Raw genomic sequence first — 16,265 nt, 5'->3', positions numbered from 1 at the left:
CGTATCTTTCGGCGTAGCGCCTTGCGTGATTAGCGGTAAGCAACATTCACATCCGGCGTAGCTGTTGCTTGTGAATTCTACGGAGCTGCGTCCATCGTGTAGCCGCCGTAGTTCGTGGTGCGTGATACGTTTTCATCGAGCGAATACAAGAGGACAGCTCTGACTGCAGCTTTGAGGGAGAAATGCTGGTGTAGCTGCCTGTGTGTGGAAGAAGGCCGTGTTCAGCGTTAGGACTTTACTCTGGCAGTGAGGGGAGCGAGGTGTGCTGCGTGTTTTTGTTACTCAACGTTCAGTTGGTAGCCGCAATGCTAATCTTAGCACTCGGCTAGCTTACCGTTTCATCCACGCTTGGCCTAATTCATTTCGAAAGCAACAATACTAGTTAATTTTTCTACACGCTAAGTGTGCCTTTTATTGTAATAAATCAATTGACCGTGGCTTACGCTGTAAGATCTGCCAAAGCAGTTAGGTGTTTAACGTTAGCTTTACAATAACGTTATGTGCCATTCAGGAAGCCATGTTGTAACAATAAAGCTAACAGCGTTAGCAAATTTACCCATCGTGATAATTACGGTTAACTGTAGTATGAAATTATATTGTAGTAGTAGTTTTTATTGTCAAAACACAGCAACTCCAGTGTGAGTCAAACAAAGAAAGTAGACTTTAACTTAACTAACTTTATGTAGTTTATAGCCTCATCGTCGACTGGCTAGATACACTAGGGAACTCGTGTGTTGACTTTAATATGTAAACATGTATATGTGATTTTGCTGTTTTCACTTGTAATCCTTGTTGAAAACATAAAGACTCAGTTCTGAAACTGTTTTGTTGGCTCTTTCCATCAGTGAGGCGCCATGGCAGCTACCTTCCCCTACAGAGGGGTCCCTGCAGGGATGCCACCTGGTGTCCCCCCTCCTGCGCCCCTTCCAGACTACATGTCTGAGGAAAAACTGCAAGAGAAAGGTATGTGAGCTTTCAGTCAATGCAGCATATATATGGTGTAAAACTACAGTGTAAAATTAGAAATGGATGCTATTTATTTATTTTTTTTCTGTTCAATGTCTCTGAAACCCACAGCAAGAAAATGGCAGCAATTGCAGGCAAAGCGCTACTCGGAGAAGAGGAAGTTTGGCTTTGTGGATGCTCAGAAAGAAGACATGCCACCAGAACATGTCCGCAAGATCATCAGGGACCATGGAGACATGACCAACAGAAAGTTTCGCCATGACAAGAGAGTCTACCTTGGGTAAAAATGAAATATTGACGAGTTAACTTGTTGATTTTAAAGGTTAAATAGAAGATACTGTATTTTATCTGAGAAATCAGATTCAGATATAGCTACATGTTAACTCATTTGGTTATTGGTTAGTAAACCCATCACTATTGCTGTAGCTCATTTTCTTTTTGTTGAACAGTGCTCTCAAGTACATGCCACATGCAGTGCTGAAGTTGTTGGAGAACATGCCTATGCCATGGGAACAGATACGTGATGTGCCTGTCCTCTACCATATTACTGGAGCTATTTCCTTTGTGAATGAAATCCCTTGGGTCATAGAGCCAGTCTACATTGCCCAGTGGGGGTAAGAGAAAGTGCAGTAGTATTATATTTGTGGTACATTGCACTTGTGCCTTTTGATAAATGCACAAATTTTAGTGCTCATTTATATTTCTAAAATATTTAAAATCCTTGGCATCCCTTATCCTCTTCCCAGTACTATGTGGATCATGATGCGTCGTGAAAAACGTGACCGTCGGCATTTCAAACGTATGCGTTTCCCACCCTTTGATGATGAGGAGCCGCCACTGGACTATGCTGACAACGTCCTTGATGTGGAGCCACTGGAGGCAATTCAGATGGAGCTGGACCCTGAGGAGGACTCCTCAGTTGTGGAGTGGTTCTACGAGCACCAACCCCTCAAAGACACTGCCAAGTATGTCAGCACATCAGCCTTTTAAGACAAGCAGGTTTTATATATTCAACTGAATTTTAGCTGGCAAAATCTTACAAATAATTCGTTTTTGCTCTCCTCAGGTTTGTGAATGGCACCACCTACCGTCGCTGGCAGTTCACACTGCCCATGATGTCCACTCTGTACCGTCTGGCCAATCAACTGCTGACAGATCTGGTGGATTTTAATTACTTTTATCTGTTTGATCTCAAGGCTTTCTTTACTTCCAAGGCCTTAAATATGGCCATCCCTGGGGGACCAAAGTTTGAGCCACTGGTCAGAGACATCAACCTCCAGTAAGGACCTCTTACCTTTGAGTTAAGACTTGATTGTTATGAGGGCCGCTTTGCATGGCCTCCCACATGCTCACAAATATGTTTTACATTTATTTTTGTTGTACCGTAAACAAGAGATTGAATAAGAATACATGCTGGGTGATTTGTGCCTTAGCTGATCCTTGTTTCTGCTGCAGGGATGAAGACTGGAATGAGTTCAACGACATCAACAAAATAATCATTCGACAACCAATCAGAACAGAGTACAAAATTGCCTTCCCCTATCTGTACAACAACTTGCCACATCATGTCCACCTCACTTGGTAAGGCATATATGATTTTTTTTTTTTTTATTAAATGGTAATACTGGTATTGATGCTGCAGATGTAAGCTTTTTGTAATACTCATGAAGTTTTTTTTTTTTTTAATATATATATATATATATATATATATATAATCAGGCTACTAGATTTGATATATCTCTAATTGACTGTAATAATGAGTGAACACTCATAACCCTGTCTTTGCAGGTACCACACACCCAACGTTGTGTTTATCAAGACAGAAGATCCGGATCTGCCAGCATTCTACTTTGACCCATTGATCAACCCAATCTCACACAGACATTCTGTCAAGGTAAGGCCAGATATCTTATGTTGGCAGGTTAAAAAAAAAATGTAAAATTTGGTTCCCTTACCACAAATCCCAGAAGTCCTCTTACAAAGGCGCACTTGCACTGGTCTGCTTGCCTGTGCGTAAGAATTGGAGGAATATCAAAATGAGTGGTGGGTGTTTTATTTTTCACTAGCTGCAGGTGCAGTTGGGCCTTCACCACTCAGATATTACTTCTAATAATTTAGAGTAATTAGTTAATTTGGGTTAAAACCCCAGCAACGCACAATTTTTGAGATTATGTTTATTTTCAACTCAGAGTCAGGAGCCCCTGCCAGATGACGATGAGGAATTTGAGCTTCCTGAGTATGTGGAGCCCTTCCTCAAAGAGACCCCACTCTATACAGACAACACAGCCAATGGTATTGCTTTGCTTTGGGCACCAAGACCTTTCAACCTCCGATCAGGCCGTACAAGACGTGCTATTGATATCCCACTGATCAAGAACTGGTGAGCAAACTACCAACATGTTAGAGAAAGACTGTCTCTTGCAACTTACACACGGAGAACCGATGGATCAGTTTCACTTTTAGTTTTTTGTTTCTTATTGAAGTGATTTATGAGAAATTTCTCATGAACAGCTGTTAAATTTTTCAACAGGTATCGGGAGCACTGCCCTGCTGGACAGCCAGTGAAAGTGCGTGTTTCATACCAGAAACTGCTGAAGTACTATGTGCTCAATGCTCTTAAACACAGACCACCCAAGGCTCAAAAGAAGAGGTGAGAATTGTTCAAGACAATTATATTTTTCTTATAAGGTGTTTCAAATTAAAGCTGTTGTTTTTTTTTTTTGTTTGGTTTTTTTTTTTTTTTTTGCTTGTCATCTAGTTGCTTTATTTCGAGTTTTTTCCATTTTCTTTTAGGTATTTGTTCCGTTCCTTCAAGGCCACAAAGTTCTTTCAGTCCACCAAGTTGGACTGGGTGGAGGTGGGTTTACAGGTGTGCAGACAGGGCTATAATATGCTCAATCTGCTGATCCACCGCAAGAACCTCAACTACCTGCATCTTGACTACAACTTCAATCTGAAACCTGTCAAGACACTGACCACAAAGGTACAAGCTCCAAAGCAGATCATGTCTTCATTTCACTGGGTGGCACAGTATGAAGTGACTTAATAGCAAGAAGTTGTGGCTTCCTCCGAATCTGATTTTACTTTGTTGGAGATTTTTTTTTTTTTCCCCCATTTTCTTTGTATTGTTACACTATTTGTAAAGTATCTGCTGTTAGCTGTGCTTGTTTCTGTCCTACAGGAGCGAAAGAAGTCCCGATTTGGCAATGCCTTCCATTTGTGCAGAGAGGTGCTGCGTCTCAGCAAGCTGGTGGTGGACAGCCATGTGCAGTACCGACTGGGAAATGTTGATGCCTTCCAGGTTCTGCAACATATTTTCCACCAAACAAAATAAAAATTCTTCCTTTCCTGTTCCTAAGAAGCTGTGATAATTAATTTCTCATTGCATTGATTGCTAGTGTTAACACTGTCTGCCATAGCTTTTTTTTGTTTAATTTACATGACACTTTCTTTTGACTCTGTATTGTAGTTGGCAGATGGGCTGCAGTACATTTTTGCTCATGTGGGTCAGCTGACAGGCATGTATCGTTACAAGTACAAGCTGATGAGACAAATCCGGATGTGCAAAGACCTGAAGCATCTGATCTACTACCGGTTCAACACTGTAAGTGAACAAATTGTGTATTTTATCTGTGTGGGTGTTTTTTTTTTTGTTTGTTTGTTTGTTTTTTCCCCACACACCATTTGTATATGATTTTGGTCTTCTGATCTGATATTTGTTTGATCAGGGTCCTGTGGGCAAGGGTCCAGGTTGTGGCTTCTGGGCTCCTGGCTGGAGAGTGTGGCTGTTCTTCATGAGGGGCATCACTCCACTGTTGGAGAGGTGGCTGGGGAATCTGTTGGCTAGGCAGTTTGAAGGTATGTATATACACCTTTCCATAACAAGTATTTGAAGAACTAATAGCGTGATTCAGGGGTTATGCGGGCAGGAACTGTGCAAGTTTTAGCAGAACTTTATTTTGATTTGCCCAACAGGACGTCATTCCAAAGGTGTAGCCAAGACAGTGACCAAACAGCGTGTGGAGTCTCACTTTGACCTGGAGCTGCGTGCTGCGGTGATGCATGACATCTTGGACATGATGCCTGAAGGTATCAAACAGAACAAGGCCAGGACCATCCTGCAGCACCTCAGTGAGTCCTGGAGGTGCTGGAAAGCCAACATACCTTGGAAGGTCAGTTTATCAGGGACTATTTAACTCTGAGTCATATGTATATACAAGGCTTACCACTCCATTTGAATTTAGGATTTGTGACTTGCCAGTGTCTCAAGTAAAATGCATTTGTCAAAAGTGTTTGACATTCCTTTTCACATCCATCCATTATGTACCACTTACTCTTCAGGAGGTGGTATCAACCAGTGTCCACTAATCTCAGCCAACATTGGGCAGCTCACCACCATAGTGGAGACATTTCCATTATATTATAGCAAGTTAACACTGAGTATATAAAAGGTCAAGATGCCAGTGGTTCAAAACATTTGTGCCACTTTAAGTTTAGCCATTTTTTTCTCTCCATCATTTCAGGTACCTGGCCTGCCCACTCCCATTGAGAACATGATCCTGCGCTACGTGAAGGCCAAGGCTGACTGGTGGACCAACACAGCCCACTACAACCGTGAGCGTATCCGTCGCGGTGCCACCGTGGACAAAACTGTGTGCAAAAAGAACCTGGGTAGATTGACACGTCTGTACCTGAAAGCTGAACAGGAGAGACAACACAACTACCTTAAGGTAATGGTCGCAGAAGAAAGCTCAAAACTAAATATTACAACCAAGTATGTGTTGTTGAATGGCAGTCTGTGTTTAGCAGATGAGGAAAGATTACCATTATTACAATGTTCTCGCAACAAATGACCTCTTTCAAAGGCGCACTTGCATTGGTCTGCTTGCCTGTGCCTAAGAAATGGAGGAATATCAAAATGAATGGAGGCTTTATTTATCACTGGCTGCAGTTGCAGGTGGTCCCCCTGCCGTTCAGATATTACTTTTAATTTATACAATGACTTTGTATTAACATTCACATTTTTCTTTTCTGTCTTATCCTGTCCTTGTTCCCCCACAGTATTAGCTAATACTACAGTACTTGAACACAGAGTTGTAAAAATTAGTGCCACACCATCACTTTGTCAAAACTCCTAAAGCATTGTTTTAAGTGTACGTTTACTGCCTACAGGATGGCCCCTACATCACAGCTGAAGAGGCAGTAGCCATTTACACCACAACTGTGCACTGGCTGGAGAGTCGGCGATTCTCACCCATCCCCTTCCCTCCATTGTCATACAAACATGACACCAAGCTGCTCATCCTGGCCTTGGAGAGACTCAAGGAGGCATACAGGTAAACATGCTGAGAGCATGACTGATGTTATTAGTGAATGCTAATGCCAGAGAACTCTTTTCTACATTGTTCAGTTCATCTCTGTCTCCCCTAGTGTGAAGTCTCGTCTGAACCAGAGTCAGAGGGAAGAGCTGGGGCTGATTGAGCAGGCTTATGACAATCCTCATGAGGCCCTCTCCAGGATCAAACGTCACCTGCTCACACAGAGAGCTTTCAAAGAGGTCAGGACCAGGATTTGTAGATATTTTTTTTAGTTATGCAGTTTACTTCTAGCTTTCAATCATCAAATGTTGAAGCTCAAAGCATTGGTTGAAAACACATATATGAAATGTATTTTTCACAGTTCACCAAATAATTTGTAAACAATATGGATGTAAATATAAGCTATAGAGAAAGATTAGAATCCCTATTCGTTAAAGTATTGATTTCAGCGGAATCATTGTAAACCATTGCAGGTTACATTTTGAATTAGGTTTGACTTTCCTTAATGCTGCTGCTTCTTTCCCATCATATTCAATTCCGCTCTCAGTTTCAGAATATCTGCTTCTTTTGCAGGTGGGTATCGAGTTCATGGACTTGTATAGCCATCTGGTCCCTGTGTACGATGTGGAGCCACTGGAGAAGATCACTGACGCCTACCTGGACCAGTACCTGTGGTATGAGGCAGATAAGAGACGCCTGTTCCCACCTTGGATCAAACCTGCTGACACTGAGCCACCGCCACTCCTGGTCTACAAGTGGTGCCAAGGTCAGGCTCCTCTCAGGCTTATATTGAAGGCCCATTAATAAAGTGTTACTAAATTCGCACTTGATCATATTCTGTCATAACCTCAATATCTGTTTAAGTGGAGTTTTCTTATTCAGCTCTATCCCTTCTCATTGTTAGCACATCCTCAAGTCAAACATTATCTAACAGCTGGTTTGCTGGTTCTCCTCAGGCATCAACAACTTGCAGGACGTGTGGGAGACTGCAGAGGGAGAGTGCAACGTGATGCTGGAGTCCCGCTATGAGAAGATGTATGAGAAGATTGATCTGACGTTGCTCAACAGGCTGCTGCGTCTTATTGTTGACCACAACATTGCTGATTATATGACAGCCAAGAACAATGTGGTCATCAACTACAAAGTAAACATTTATTTCTTTAAGATCTGTTGCATTCCCAATACACTCACTATAGATAAATAACCAGAACTCTGTTATTCTCTTCAAATGTGAGTTACAGTTCAGTAACACACTTTACATTTTACATGTATTTGTTTTCCTTTCTCTCGTCCACCTAGGACATGAACCACACCAACTCCTACGGCATCATCAGGGGTCTCCAGTTTGCCTCATTCATTGTACAGTACTATGGCCTTGTGATGGACCTGCTGGTGCTGGGCCTGCATCGGGCCAGTGAGATGGCTGGCCCACCTCAGATGCCAAACGACTTCCTCAGTTTTCAAGACACAGCTACAGAGACCGCCCATCCAATCAGGCTGTACTGTCGCTACATTGACCGCATCCACATCTTCTTCAGGTGAGATTGAATCACTGATATGTAGGCCCTATCTAATTTGTTGTTTCTCTACAAACACAGTGTGAGAGTAGTAAAAATGGAAACCGTGCAAAATCAGCAAAATTGTAAGTGATGAGTTTTTAATGGGTCCTTCAGGTTTTCTGCTGACGAGGCCAGGGATCTGATTCAGAGATATCTCACAGAGCACCCAGACCCCAACAATGAGAACATTGTGGGTTACAACAACAAGAAGTGCTGGCCCCGTGATGCCCGCATGAGGCTAATGAAGCATGATGTCAACCTGTGAGTTCCACCTTAAGACTCCTCATAGTTTATTATAAAATTCAATCTTCTTGTTATACATGATGGTTACTAGACTCATTTTGGAAACAGAAGTAACTTTTATAATCACTCTTTCCAGTGGACGTGCTGTTTTTTGGGACATCAAAAACCGCCTCCCCAGATCTGTGACCACAGTCCAGTGGGAGAACAGCTTTGTGTCGGTCTACAGCAAAGACAACCCCAACCTGCTCTTCAACATGTGTGGCTTTGAATGCCGCATCCTTCCCAAGTGCCGCACCAGCTATGAGGAGTTTACTCATAAGGATGGCGTGTGGAACCTGCAGAATGAGGTGAGTAATTAATGACCAAATTTAAAAAACAGTTACACTCCCTGTTGTTCAGACAGATCAAGTTGGATAAATATTGTAGTGCAGTACTGATACCTACATCTTATTAAAGCATTACTGTACTGTTTTCTTTGATTGTTTTTTTTTTCTCTCCAATGTTCATGATAACTTTCCAGACATCAAGATCTCACCCTGTGTTTGCATTTATAGGTAACCAAAGAGAGAACCGCACAGTGTTTCCTGCGTGTCGATGATGAATCGATGCAACGCTTCCACAACAGAGTGCGTCAGATCCTGATGGCATCAGGATCCACCACATTCACTAAGGTCTGCAGACTGGTTTATCCCAAAAATTAGAATGCATAAAAAACTAATAGTAGTGGTGTAATAGTACTTCCGTGTCAGACTATTTCAGCATGCTCTGTCCATACCTGCAGATTGTGAACAAATGGAACACAGCTCTGATTGGTTTGATGACGTACTTCCGTGAGGCTGTGGTCAATACCCAGGAGCTCCTTGACCTGCTGGTGAAGTGTGAAAACAAGATCCAGACACGTATCAAGATTGGTCTCAACTCTAAAATGCCTAGCCGCTTTCCCCCAGTAGTCTTCTACACACCTAAAGAGTTGGGCGGCCTTGGCATGTTGTCCATGGGTCATGTACTTATCCCACAGTCAGACCTGCGGTAAGTCAGCATCCCAAACTGTGTTCATTTTACCTTTTGTCATTAAATTGTCTCAAAGATTCATGTAGTGTTGGTGCTACAGCAAAGTGGACATATTTCATCTTTCTCTCCTAACAGGTGGTCCAAGCAGACAGATGTTGGCATCACCCACTTCAGGTCTGGAATGAGTCATGAGGAGGACCAGCTGATTCCTAACCTGTACCGTTACATTCAGCCATGGGAGAGTGAGTTCATCGACTCCCAGAGAGTGTGGGCTGAGTACGCTCTCAAGAGGCAGGAGGCCATCGCTCAGAACAGGTCAGGCCTTTAACAGATTAGTGTAACATGTTGGAGACATCTGCAAAAGAGTTCTAGTGATTTTTTATTTTTTTTTGGTGGGGGGGGGTATGTTGAACATTTATTTTAGAAAATAAGAACTGAAAGTTGACATGGCAAGTGTTTTCTAGGCGTCTCACCTTGGAGGATTTGGAGGACTCGTGGGACAGAGGAATCCCCCGTATCAACACACTTTTCCAGAAGGACAGACACACACTGGCCTATGATAAAGGCTGGCGAGTCAGGACAGATTTCAAACAGTACCAGGTATGATGGTATAATTTAGATACATTTCAACACAACCCAAAAAGCTGAAAAGTCTACAATTTTGCTTGATAAACTTAAAGTGGAAAACAGTGTAAAATTTGGTCTGAATTTGTGGCCAAACGAAAGACCATGATATCAGGAAAGAAAAATTAACTCTTACTTTTTCAGCCCGAGATGTACTAGGCATCAACAGGACCCACCAAAGTGCTTAAAATTTGGATATTAGTGTTATCATATTCTATGTTGATAGCTTGTATGTAATATCTAGTAAAAATCATGAACATGCAAGCTTTTTTTTTTTTTGACGTCTGTCTTGATTGACTGCAGGTGCTGAAGCAGAATCCGTTCTGGTGGACCCACCAGAGGCACGACGGCAAACTGTGGAACCTGAACAACTACCGCACAGACATGATCCAGGCTCTGGGCGGAGTGGAGGGAATCCTGGAACACACACTCTTCAAAGGAACTTACTTTCCCACCTGGGAGGGTCTCTTCTGGTAAAAGAACTGAAAAACTAGTACACTAGTAGTGTACTTTGAGAATTAAGTAAAATGTTGGCCATTAAGAACTAACAGTTGGAAGAGAAGAAGCACTTTTTATGTGCACATTACTCTTTTGTTTGGCAATTGATCAAAATATCTAAATGGTGAACAAATCACTTTTATTCTTCGAGAGAGAAGTAAAAATCAGCCCATTATCTTTGTGTACTTGTTTATACACAATTCCTTGTGTTTAAAAAAGAAAAAGCTTTACTTGTCTTTCTTGACTTCAGGGAGAAGGCCAGTGGCTTTGAGGAGTCTATGAAATGGAAGAAGCTGACAAATGCCCAGAGGTCTGGTCTAAACCAAATTCCCAATCGTCGCTTCACGCTTTGGTGGTCACCCACCATCAACAGAGCCAACGTTAGTAGCCATTTCATTTCTGTTGTGTGTAGAAATATAAAGAATGTCTTCATGGTTTAATCATGGTTTAAATCCTCTGTTGTGACATTTGCTTTTTTTTTTTTTTTTTTATAGGTGTACGTGGGTTTCCAGGTGCAGCTTGACCTGACAGGAATCTTTATGCATGGCAAAATCCCAACGCTGAAGATCTCCCTCATTCAGATTTTCAGGGCTCACTTGTGGCAGAAGATTCATGAGAGCATTGTCATGGATCTCTGTCAGGTAGATTTGATGTTTTTATACCAGATTTTGAAGTTCACTCACCATTACAGCATTACTTACTTGCTTATTGCAAGTAGAAATTTGTTATCAGAATGTTTTTTTTTTTTACCTGCTCGGTTACTGACTTGGTCTTGTCACAGTGTGAATAAGGTTTCTGCTTTTGTTTTCAGGTGTTTGATCAGGAGCTGGATGCTCTGGAGATTGAGACAGTGCAGAAGGAGACCATCCACCCTAGGAAGTCATACAAGATGAACTCATCCTGTGCAGACATCCTCCTCTTTGCATCATACAAGTGGAACGTCTCCCGACCATCTCTGCTTGCAGACTCAAAGTACGACTGACATTTATAACTCAGTTACTTTACTTAATGTTGTCTGACAGTATTATGAAATCCTCATATGAACCATATATAATGCAAGTATTCTGTTTAGTATCATGTGAAGTAATGTCCACATTGTCCTACAGGGACGTGATGGACAGCACCACCACACAGAAGTACTGGATCGACATTCAGCTACGTTGGGGTGACTATGACTCACATGACATCGAGCGCTATGCCAGGGCCAAGTTCCTGGACTACACCACTGACAACATGAGTATCTACCCCTCCCCCACCGGGGTGCTCATTGCCATTGACCTGGCCTACAACCTTCACAGGTTAGGATTGTTACAAATACAGATTCTAATTTTAGCTGTTTGACTTGATGCAAAAACATGGTGTCACATAAAATGTTTTGTTATTGTGGTTGCGTGATTCAATGTGCGTAACGTATTATTTTGGCTTATCTTCTACTTCAGTAGTAGTGTTTGTAGCCAAAGAAAGAGTAATAGTGCTTTCCCTCTGTTTAAAGAGAGTTCCAGTGTGTTACAGGTTTCTAAAAATAACTAGAAATTTTTCAAGCAAATGCTTGACAGTATTGCCTAGGCCTGGCATCCATTTGTCAACAAGTATGTTCTGCTGCAGTCTGTTAAGACTTCACTAGTTTCCTAAGTTATTGTTCATGAACACAATTATCAGCAATACGCTGACTACCCTGTTTCTTTTGATATCAGAGAAAATAGTCAGCAAAAAAGTCTTTGGCAATGTTTTCCTGAATTGTGGGTTTTGTTTGTTCTCCTTGCATAGTGCCTACGGTAACTGGTTCCCTGGAAGCAAGCCTCTGATCCAGCAGGCCATGGCCAAGATCATGAAGGCCAACCCTGCCCTGTATGTGCTCAGGGAGCGCATCCGCAAAGGTCTGCAGCTGTACTCCTCAGAGCCCACAGAGCCCTACCTGTCCTCACAGAACTATGGTGAACTCTTCTCTAACCAGATCATCTGGTTTGTAGACGACACCAACGTCTACAGAGTCACCATCCACAAGGTGAGGGCGACCTCTGAGTGAATTGTCTGAATATTTTTGCTTTTGCATAGAAAAAATTCTTTGCTAAATATCCTTTGAATTTCGTTACATGTAGTTTCTATCTGTCTCAACAGACCTTTGAGGGTAACTTGACCACAAAGCCCATCAATGGGGCTATTTTCATCTTCAACCCCAGGACTGGCCAGCTCTTCCTCAAGATCATCCACACATCTGTGTGGGCTGGACAGAAACGTCTGGGACAGGTACAACCATGCTCTACATAGATGTTTGGCCCAAACACTGAAGTTGTTAATGTTTTTCCAAGTGTCCAACTTCATCCTTTTCTGTCTTTAGCTGGCTAAATGGAAGACGGCCGAAGAAGTTGCTGCCCTGATTCGTTCCCTGCCTGTGGAAGAGCAGCCAAAACAGATCATTGTAACACGGAAGGGCATGCTGGATCCTCTGGAGGTGACACTCTCTAAACCTTATTCTCAGTTTTATTTCTTAATTTTGAATGTAATTTCATAAAGTTAAATAAATACTGATAATGTTTTTCAGTCCTAATACTGTTGTCTCCTTACAGGTCCACTTGCTCGACTTCCCTAACATTGTGATCAAGGGTTCTGAGTTGCAGTTGCCCTTCCAGGCCTGTCTGAAGGTTGAGAAGTTTGGAGACCTGATCCTGAAGGCCACAGAGCCTCAGATGGTTCTGTTCAACCTGTATGATGACTGGCTCAAGACCATCTCGTCTTACACAGTGAGTTTCACTTTTTACCACAAGCGCCTCAGGCAGGAATAAATGTACACCGTTGTATTATGACCCTGTAGTTCATCTGTAGTATGTTTGAGGGAATTCTCATTATACCAAGCATCTATGTTCATTAACCAACACAAATTCTGATTACAAAACATGTACCTGAGGTTGTCAAGTTTGCCTCAGCTGGTCCAAGCTGAGTTCCCAAAAAAATTCTTTCTGGTATGTTAAAGTTTGACATCAATTTGTTCCTGTGTGTAAATAGTTTGTTTGGTTTCCTCCCTCTCTAGGCCTTCTCCCGACTCATTCTGATCCTCAGAGCGCTCCATGTCAACAATGACCGGGCTAAGGTGATCCTGAAGCCTGACAAGACAACCATCACTGAGCCCCACCACATCTGGCCCACCCTCACCGATGAGGAGTGGATCAAAGTGGAAGTGCAACTCAAGGATCTCATTCTGGCTGATTATGGCAAAAAGAATAAGTAAGGATTGTGCTTGGGCTTATTTGCTTGGCAAAAATAAAGACATATTTCTGCTTATATGTGGGACCTGCTGTTTTTAAGATGCCAACAAAGCAGAATTAAACCAGACTTGTCTCCCCCTTCTCTCTCCAGTGTGAACGTAGCCTCGCTGACGCAGTCTGAGATCCGTGACATCATCTTGGGTATGGAGATCTCGGCTCCATCACAGCAGCGCCAGCAAATTGCAGAGATCGAGAAGCAGACCAAGGAACAGTCGCAGCTCACCGCCACACAGACTCGCACTGTCAACAAGCACGGTGATGAGATTATCACCTCCACCACCTCCAACTATGAGACCCAGACCTTTTCCTCCAAGACGGAGTGGAGAGTCAGGTATGCAGACAGTTTGTCTGAATTTCAGACATTTTGTTAAGGTCGTTAAGGAAAAATAGTCTTTAGCGTATGGTAGCAAACACAAAACTAGAATCATAGTGTTTGACTTTAATGTTCCTTGTCCTAACAGGGCTATATCTGCTGCTAACCTCCATCTCCGAACCAACCACATCTACGTGTCATCTGATGACATCAAGGAGACAGGCTACACCTACATTCTGCCCAAGAACGTCCTCAAGAAGTTCATATGCATCTCAGATCTGCGAGCACAAGTATGCAGTGAATTCATAGTACTGTAGTTTGTAGACAGTTGCTCTAACATTTAAATCAGAATATGATATCTGCACATATTGACCGTGCACTATGATGTCCCAGATTGCAGGCTACTTGTACGGCACCAGTCCACCGGACAACCCCCAGGTGAAGGAGATCCGTTGTATTGTCATGGTCCCACAGTGGGGGACGCACCAGACTGTCCACCTGCCCAACCAGCTGCCTGGTCATGAATACCTTAAAGTAAGACACATATAGTCAGCTCAGTCTTAGCACTTTATGACATACTGGCTGTTTTGCAGCTTCTTTAAAATGTGCTGTGTTGTCCTGGCAATTGTTAACATTTTTCATTTCCTTAAACAGGAAATGGAGCCCCTTGGATGGATCCACACCCAGCCTAATGAGTCACCCCAGCTGTCGCCGCAGGACGTCACTACCCATGCCAAAATCATGGCTGATAACCCTTCTTGGGATGGGGAAAAGACCATAATCATCACTTGCAGGTAGAGATACGTGCTGTCTGCCAACTGCCAACTTAGTTTTAGATCTGCATTTTTTGGAACTAATATCCGTAGGCCAAATATTTGATACCAGTTCAGTTATTAATTTAATACTAAACTATTATCACAAAGCAGGAGATATTTGAACCTGCAATAAGTAGATATTGAGGTTTGTTAATCACATTGCAAAGCCACTGATTTGAAGAAATCCATGTTTTAGCAGTTAATGTATGAGATTTTGTTTTTGCAGGGATTTTTTAAAGTTGATTTTTGAAAGTTATGCAGCTTGATATTAACTTAAATTAATTGACTGAAGGCTATTACGTTACTAATGTGGTTGTCTTTAATGTAGTTGTAGTAGCTGATACTGTAAGGACCTTTTGCTATATAAAATAACATGAGCTTGGTTTTCGTCTGATGTATTTTCATATTGCGTTACTATTTTTGCTCTATGGTATTGGTAGATGAATGGTAAAAGGATTTTGCCTGTGATTTGCAGTTTCACCCCAGGCTCGTGCACACTCACCGCCTACAAACTGACACCCAGTGGGTATGAGTGGGGTCGGCAGAACACAGACAAGGGCAACAACCCTAAAGGCTACTTGCCATCCCACTATGAAAGAGTGCAGATGCTGCTCTCTGACCGCTTCCTTGGCTTCTTCATGGTGCCAGGACAAGTTTCCTGGAACTACAACTTCATGGGTCAGTAGCTGTATTTTTTTATACTTTTAATAGATGACCTAAATGATTCAGCTTTGAAAAGAGCTCTAAACTGGCCACATCTGTCATAACCCCCATACTGTTGCATAATGTTAAACAATTGCTTACATTACTGAAACCACTGACACCAAGTTGTAGACTATATACAGGAATGACAGAATGGATAAGTTCAGATGATCATTTTGTTAATTTGTCTGGTTACAGGTGTGCGCCATGATCCCAACATGAAGTACGACCTGCAGCTGGCCAACCCCAAAGAGTTCTACCACGAAGTCCACCGGCCCTCGCACTTCCTAAACTTTGCCTCACTGCAGGAGGGTGAGATCTACAATGCTGACCGTGAGGACATGTTTGCTTGAGAGATGTCCTGCACTCAATACTTTTTGTAGATATCTTTGCCAGGATCATGTTGAGCCAGTCTAAAACAGCCCTTGTGATATTTCTATTCAACACATTTAACTTTGATGTTTGAGATTTTATTTAAAGGCTTTAGGGCCTTTGAGGAATCTGTTCTTTTTTTTTTTTCTATGAATGTCACCCTGTTGCTCCCTTGTTTCAATAAGGCTTCTTTGAGCAAGTCTTTAAATTTTGTTGCTTCTGGTACATCTAAGCATATGTGTATTCGTGTGTAGTTTTCAGTACACAATAGTTCTGTGTAATATTTGATCATTTACATTGTTTCTGAATGGTAAAGATGTACTTCCTGTTAGCCCTTTGAGAAATGAAAGTTGTATTTTTATCCCCTGTTATGAACTGTACATCCTGTGACATGGTAGCTTGGGTTTAAATAAAGATAACAATTTTTATAAACATTTGCCGTGTGATAATGTATGCTCTGATTCTGATGGTTTTCTCTAGAAAAGTATAAGTGGTGTAAGTATAGAGAGAAGTGGGGCTTTTATGTTAATTTTGACTGTGCAGGGGAATTTTGTTTTTGGCTTGTTTCCTTCTTCAGTGAG

General features: G+C 42.1%; 1 protein-coding gene across 1 annotated transcript; it reads left to right on the top strand.

The window, feature by feature from the left end:
* The first annotated feature begins 86 nt into the window (after nt 1-86).
* prpf8 (pre-mRNA processing factor 8) lies at nt 87-16,120 on the top strand. The gene is made up of 43 exons (XM_026327949.1): nt 87-260; nt 846-963; nt 1,078-1,246; nt 1,416-1,580; nt 1,713-1,931; nt 2,033-2,245; nt 2,422-2,547; nt 2,755-2,860; nt 3,156-3,346; nt 3,497-3,616; nt 3,760-3,949; nt 4,148-4,267; nt 4,436-4,570; nt 4,695-4,824; nt 4,942-5,138; nt 5,490-5,696; nt 6,139-6,302; nt 6,397-6,523; nt 6,858-7,050; nt 7,241-7,428; nt 7,584-7,822; nt 7,958-8,104; nt 8,223-8,433; nt 8,641-8,757; nt 8,868-9,115; nt 9,233-9,412; nt 9,562-9,697; nt 10,025-10,194; nt 10,470-10,599; nt 10,714-10,860; nt 11,031-11,191; nt 11,326-11,517; nt 11,987-12,224; nt 12,338-12,466; nt 12,558-12,671; nt 12,787-12,960; nt 13,248-13,441; nt 13,574-13,813; nt 13,944-14,085; nt 14,189-14,329; nt 14,450-14,589; nt 15,086-15,288; nt 15,511-16,120. Exons 2-43 carry the CDS (start codon nt 855-857, stop codon nt 15,663-15,665), a joined length of 7,017 nt encoding a protein of 2,338 aa, XP_026183734.1. The 5' UTR covers nt 87-260; nt 846-854; the 3' UTR covers nt 15,666-16,120.
* Nucleotides 16,121-16,265: the final 145 nt, after the last annotated feature.

The sequence above is a fragment of the Mastacembelus armatus genome, chromosome 13 (genome assembly GCF_900324485.2).
Source record: "Mastacembelus armatus chromosome 13, fMasArm1.2, whole genome shotgun sequence".
Lineage (NCBI taxonomy): Eukaryota > Metazoa > Chordata > Actinopteri > Synbranchiformes > Mastacembelidae > Mastacembelus > Mastacembelus armatus.
This window is presented reverse-complemented; position numbering and strand designations above follow the sequence as displayed.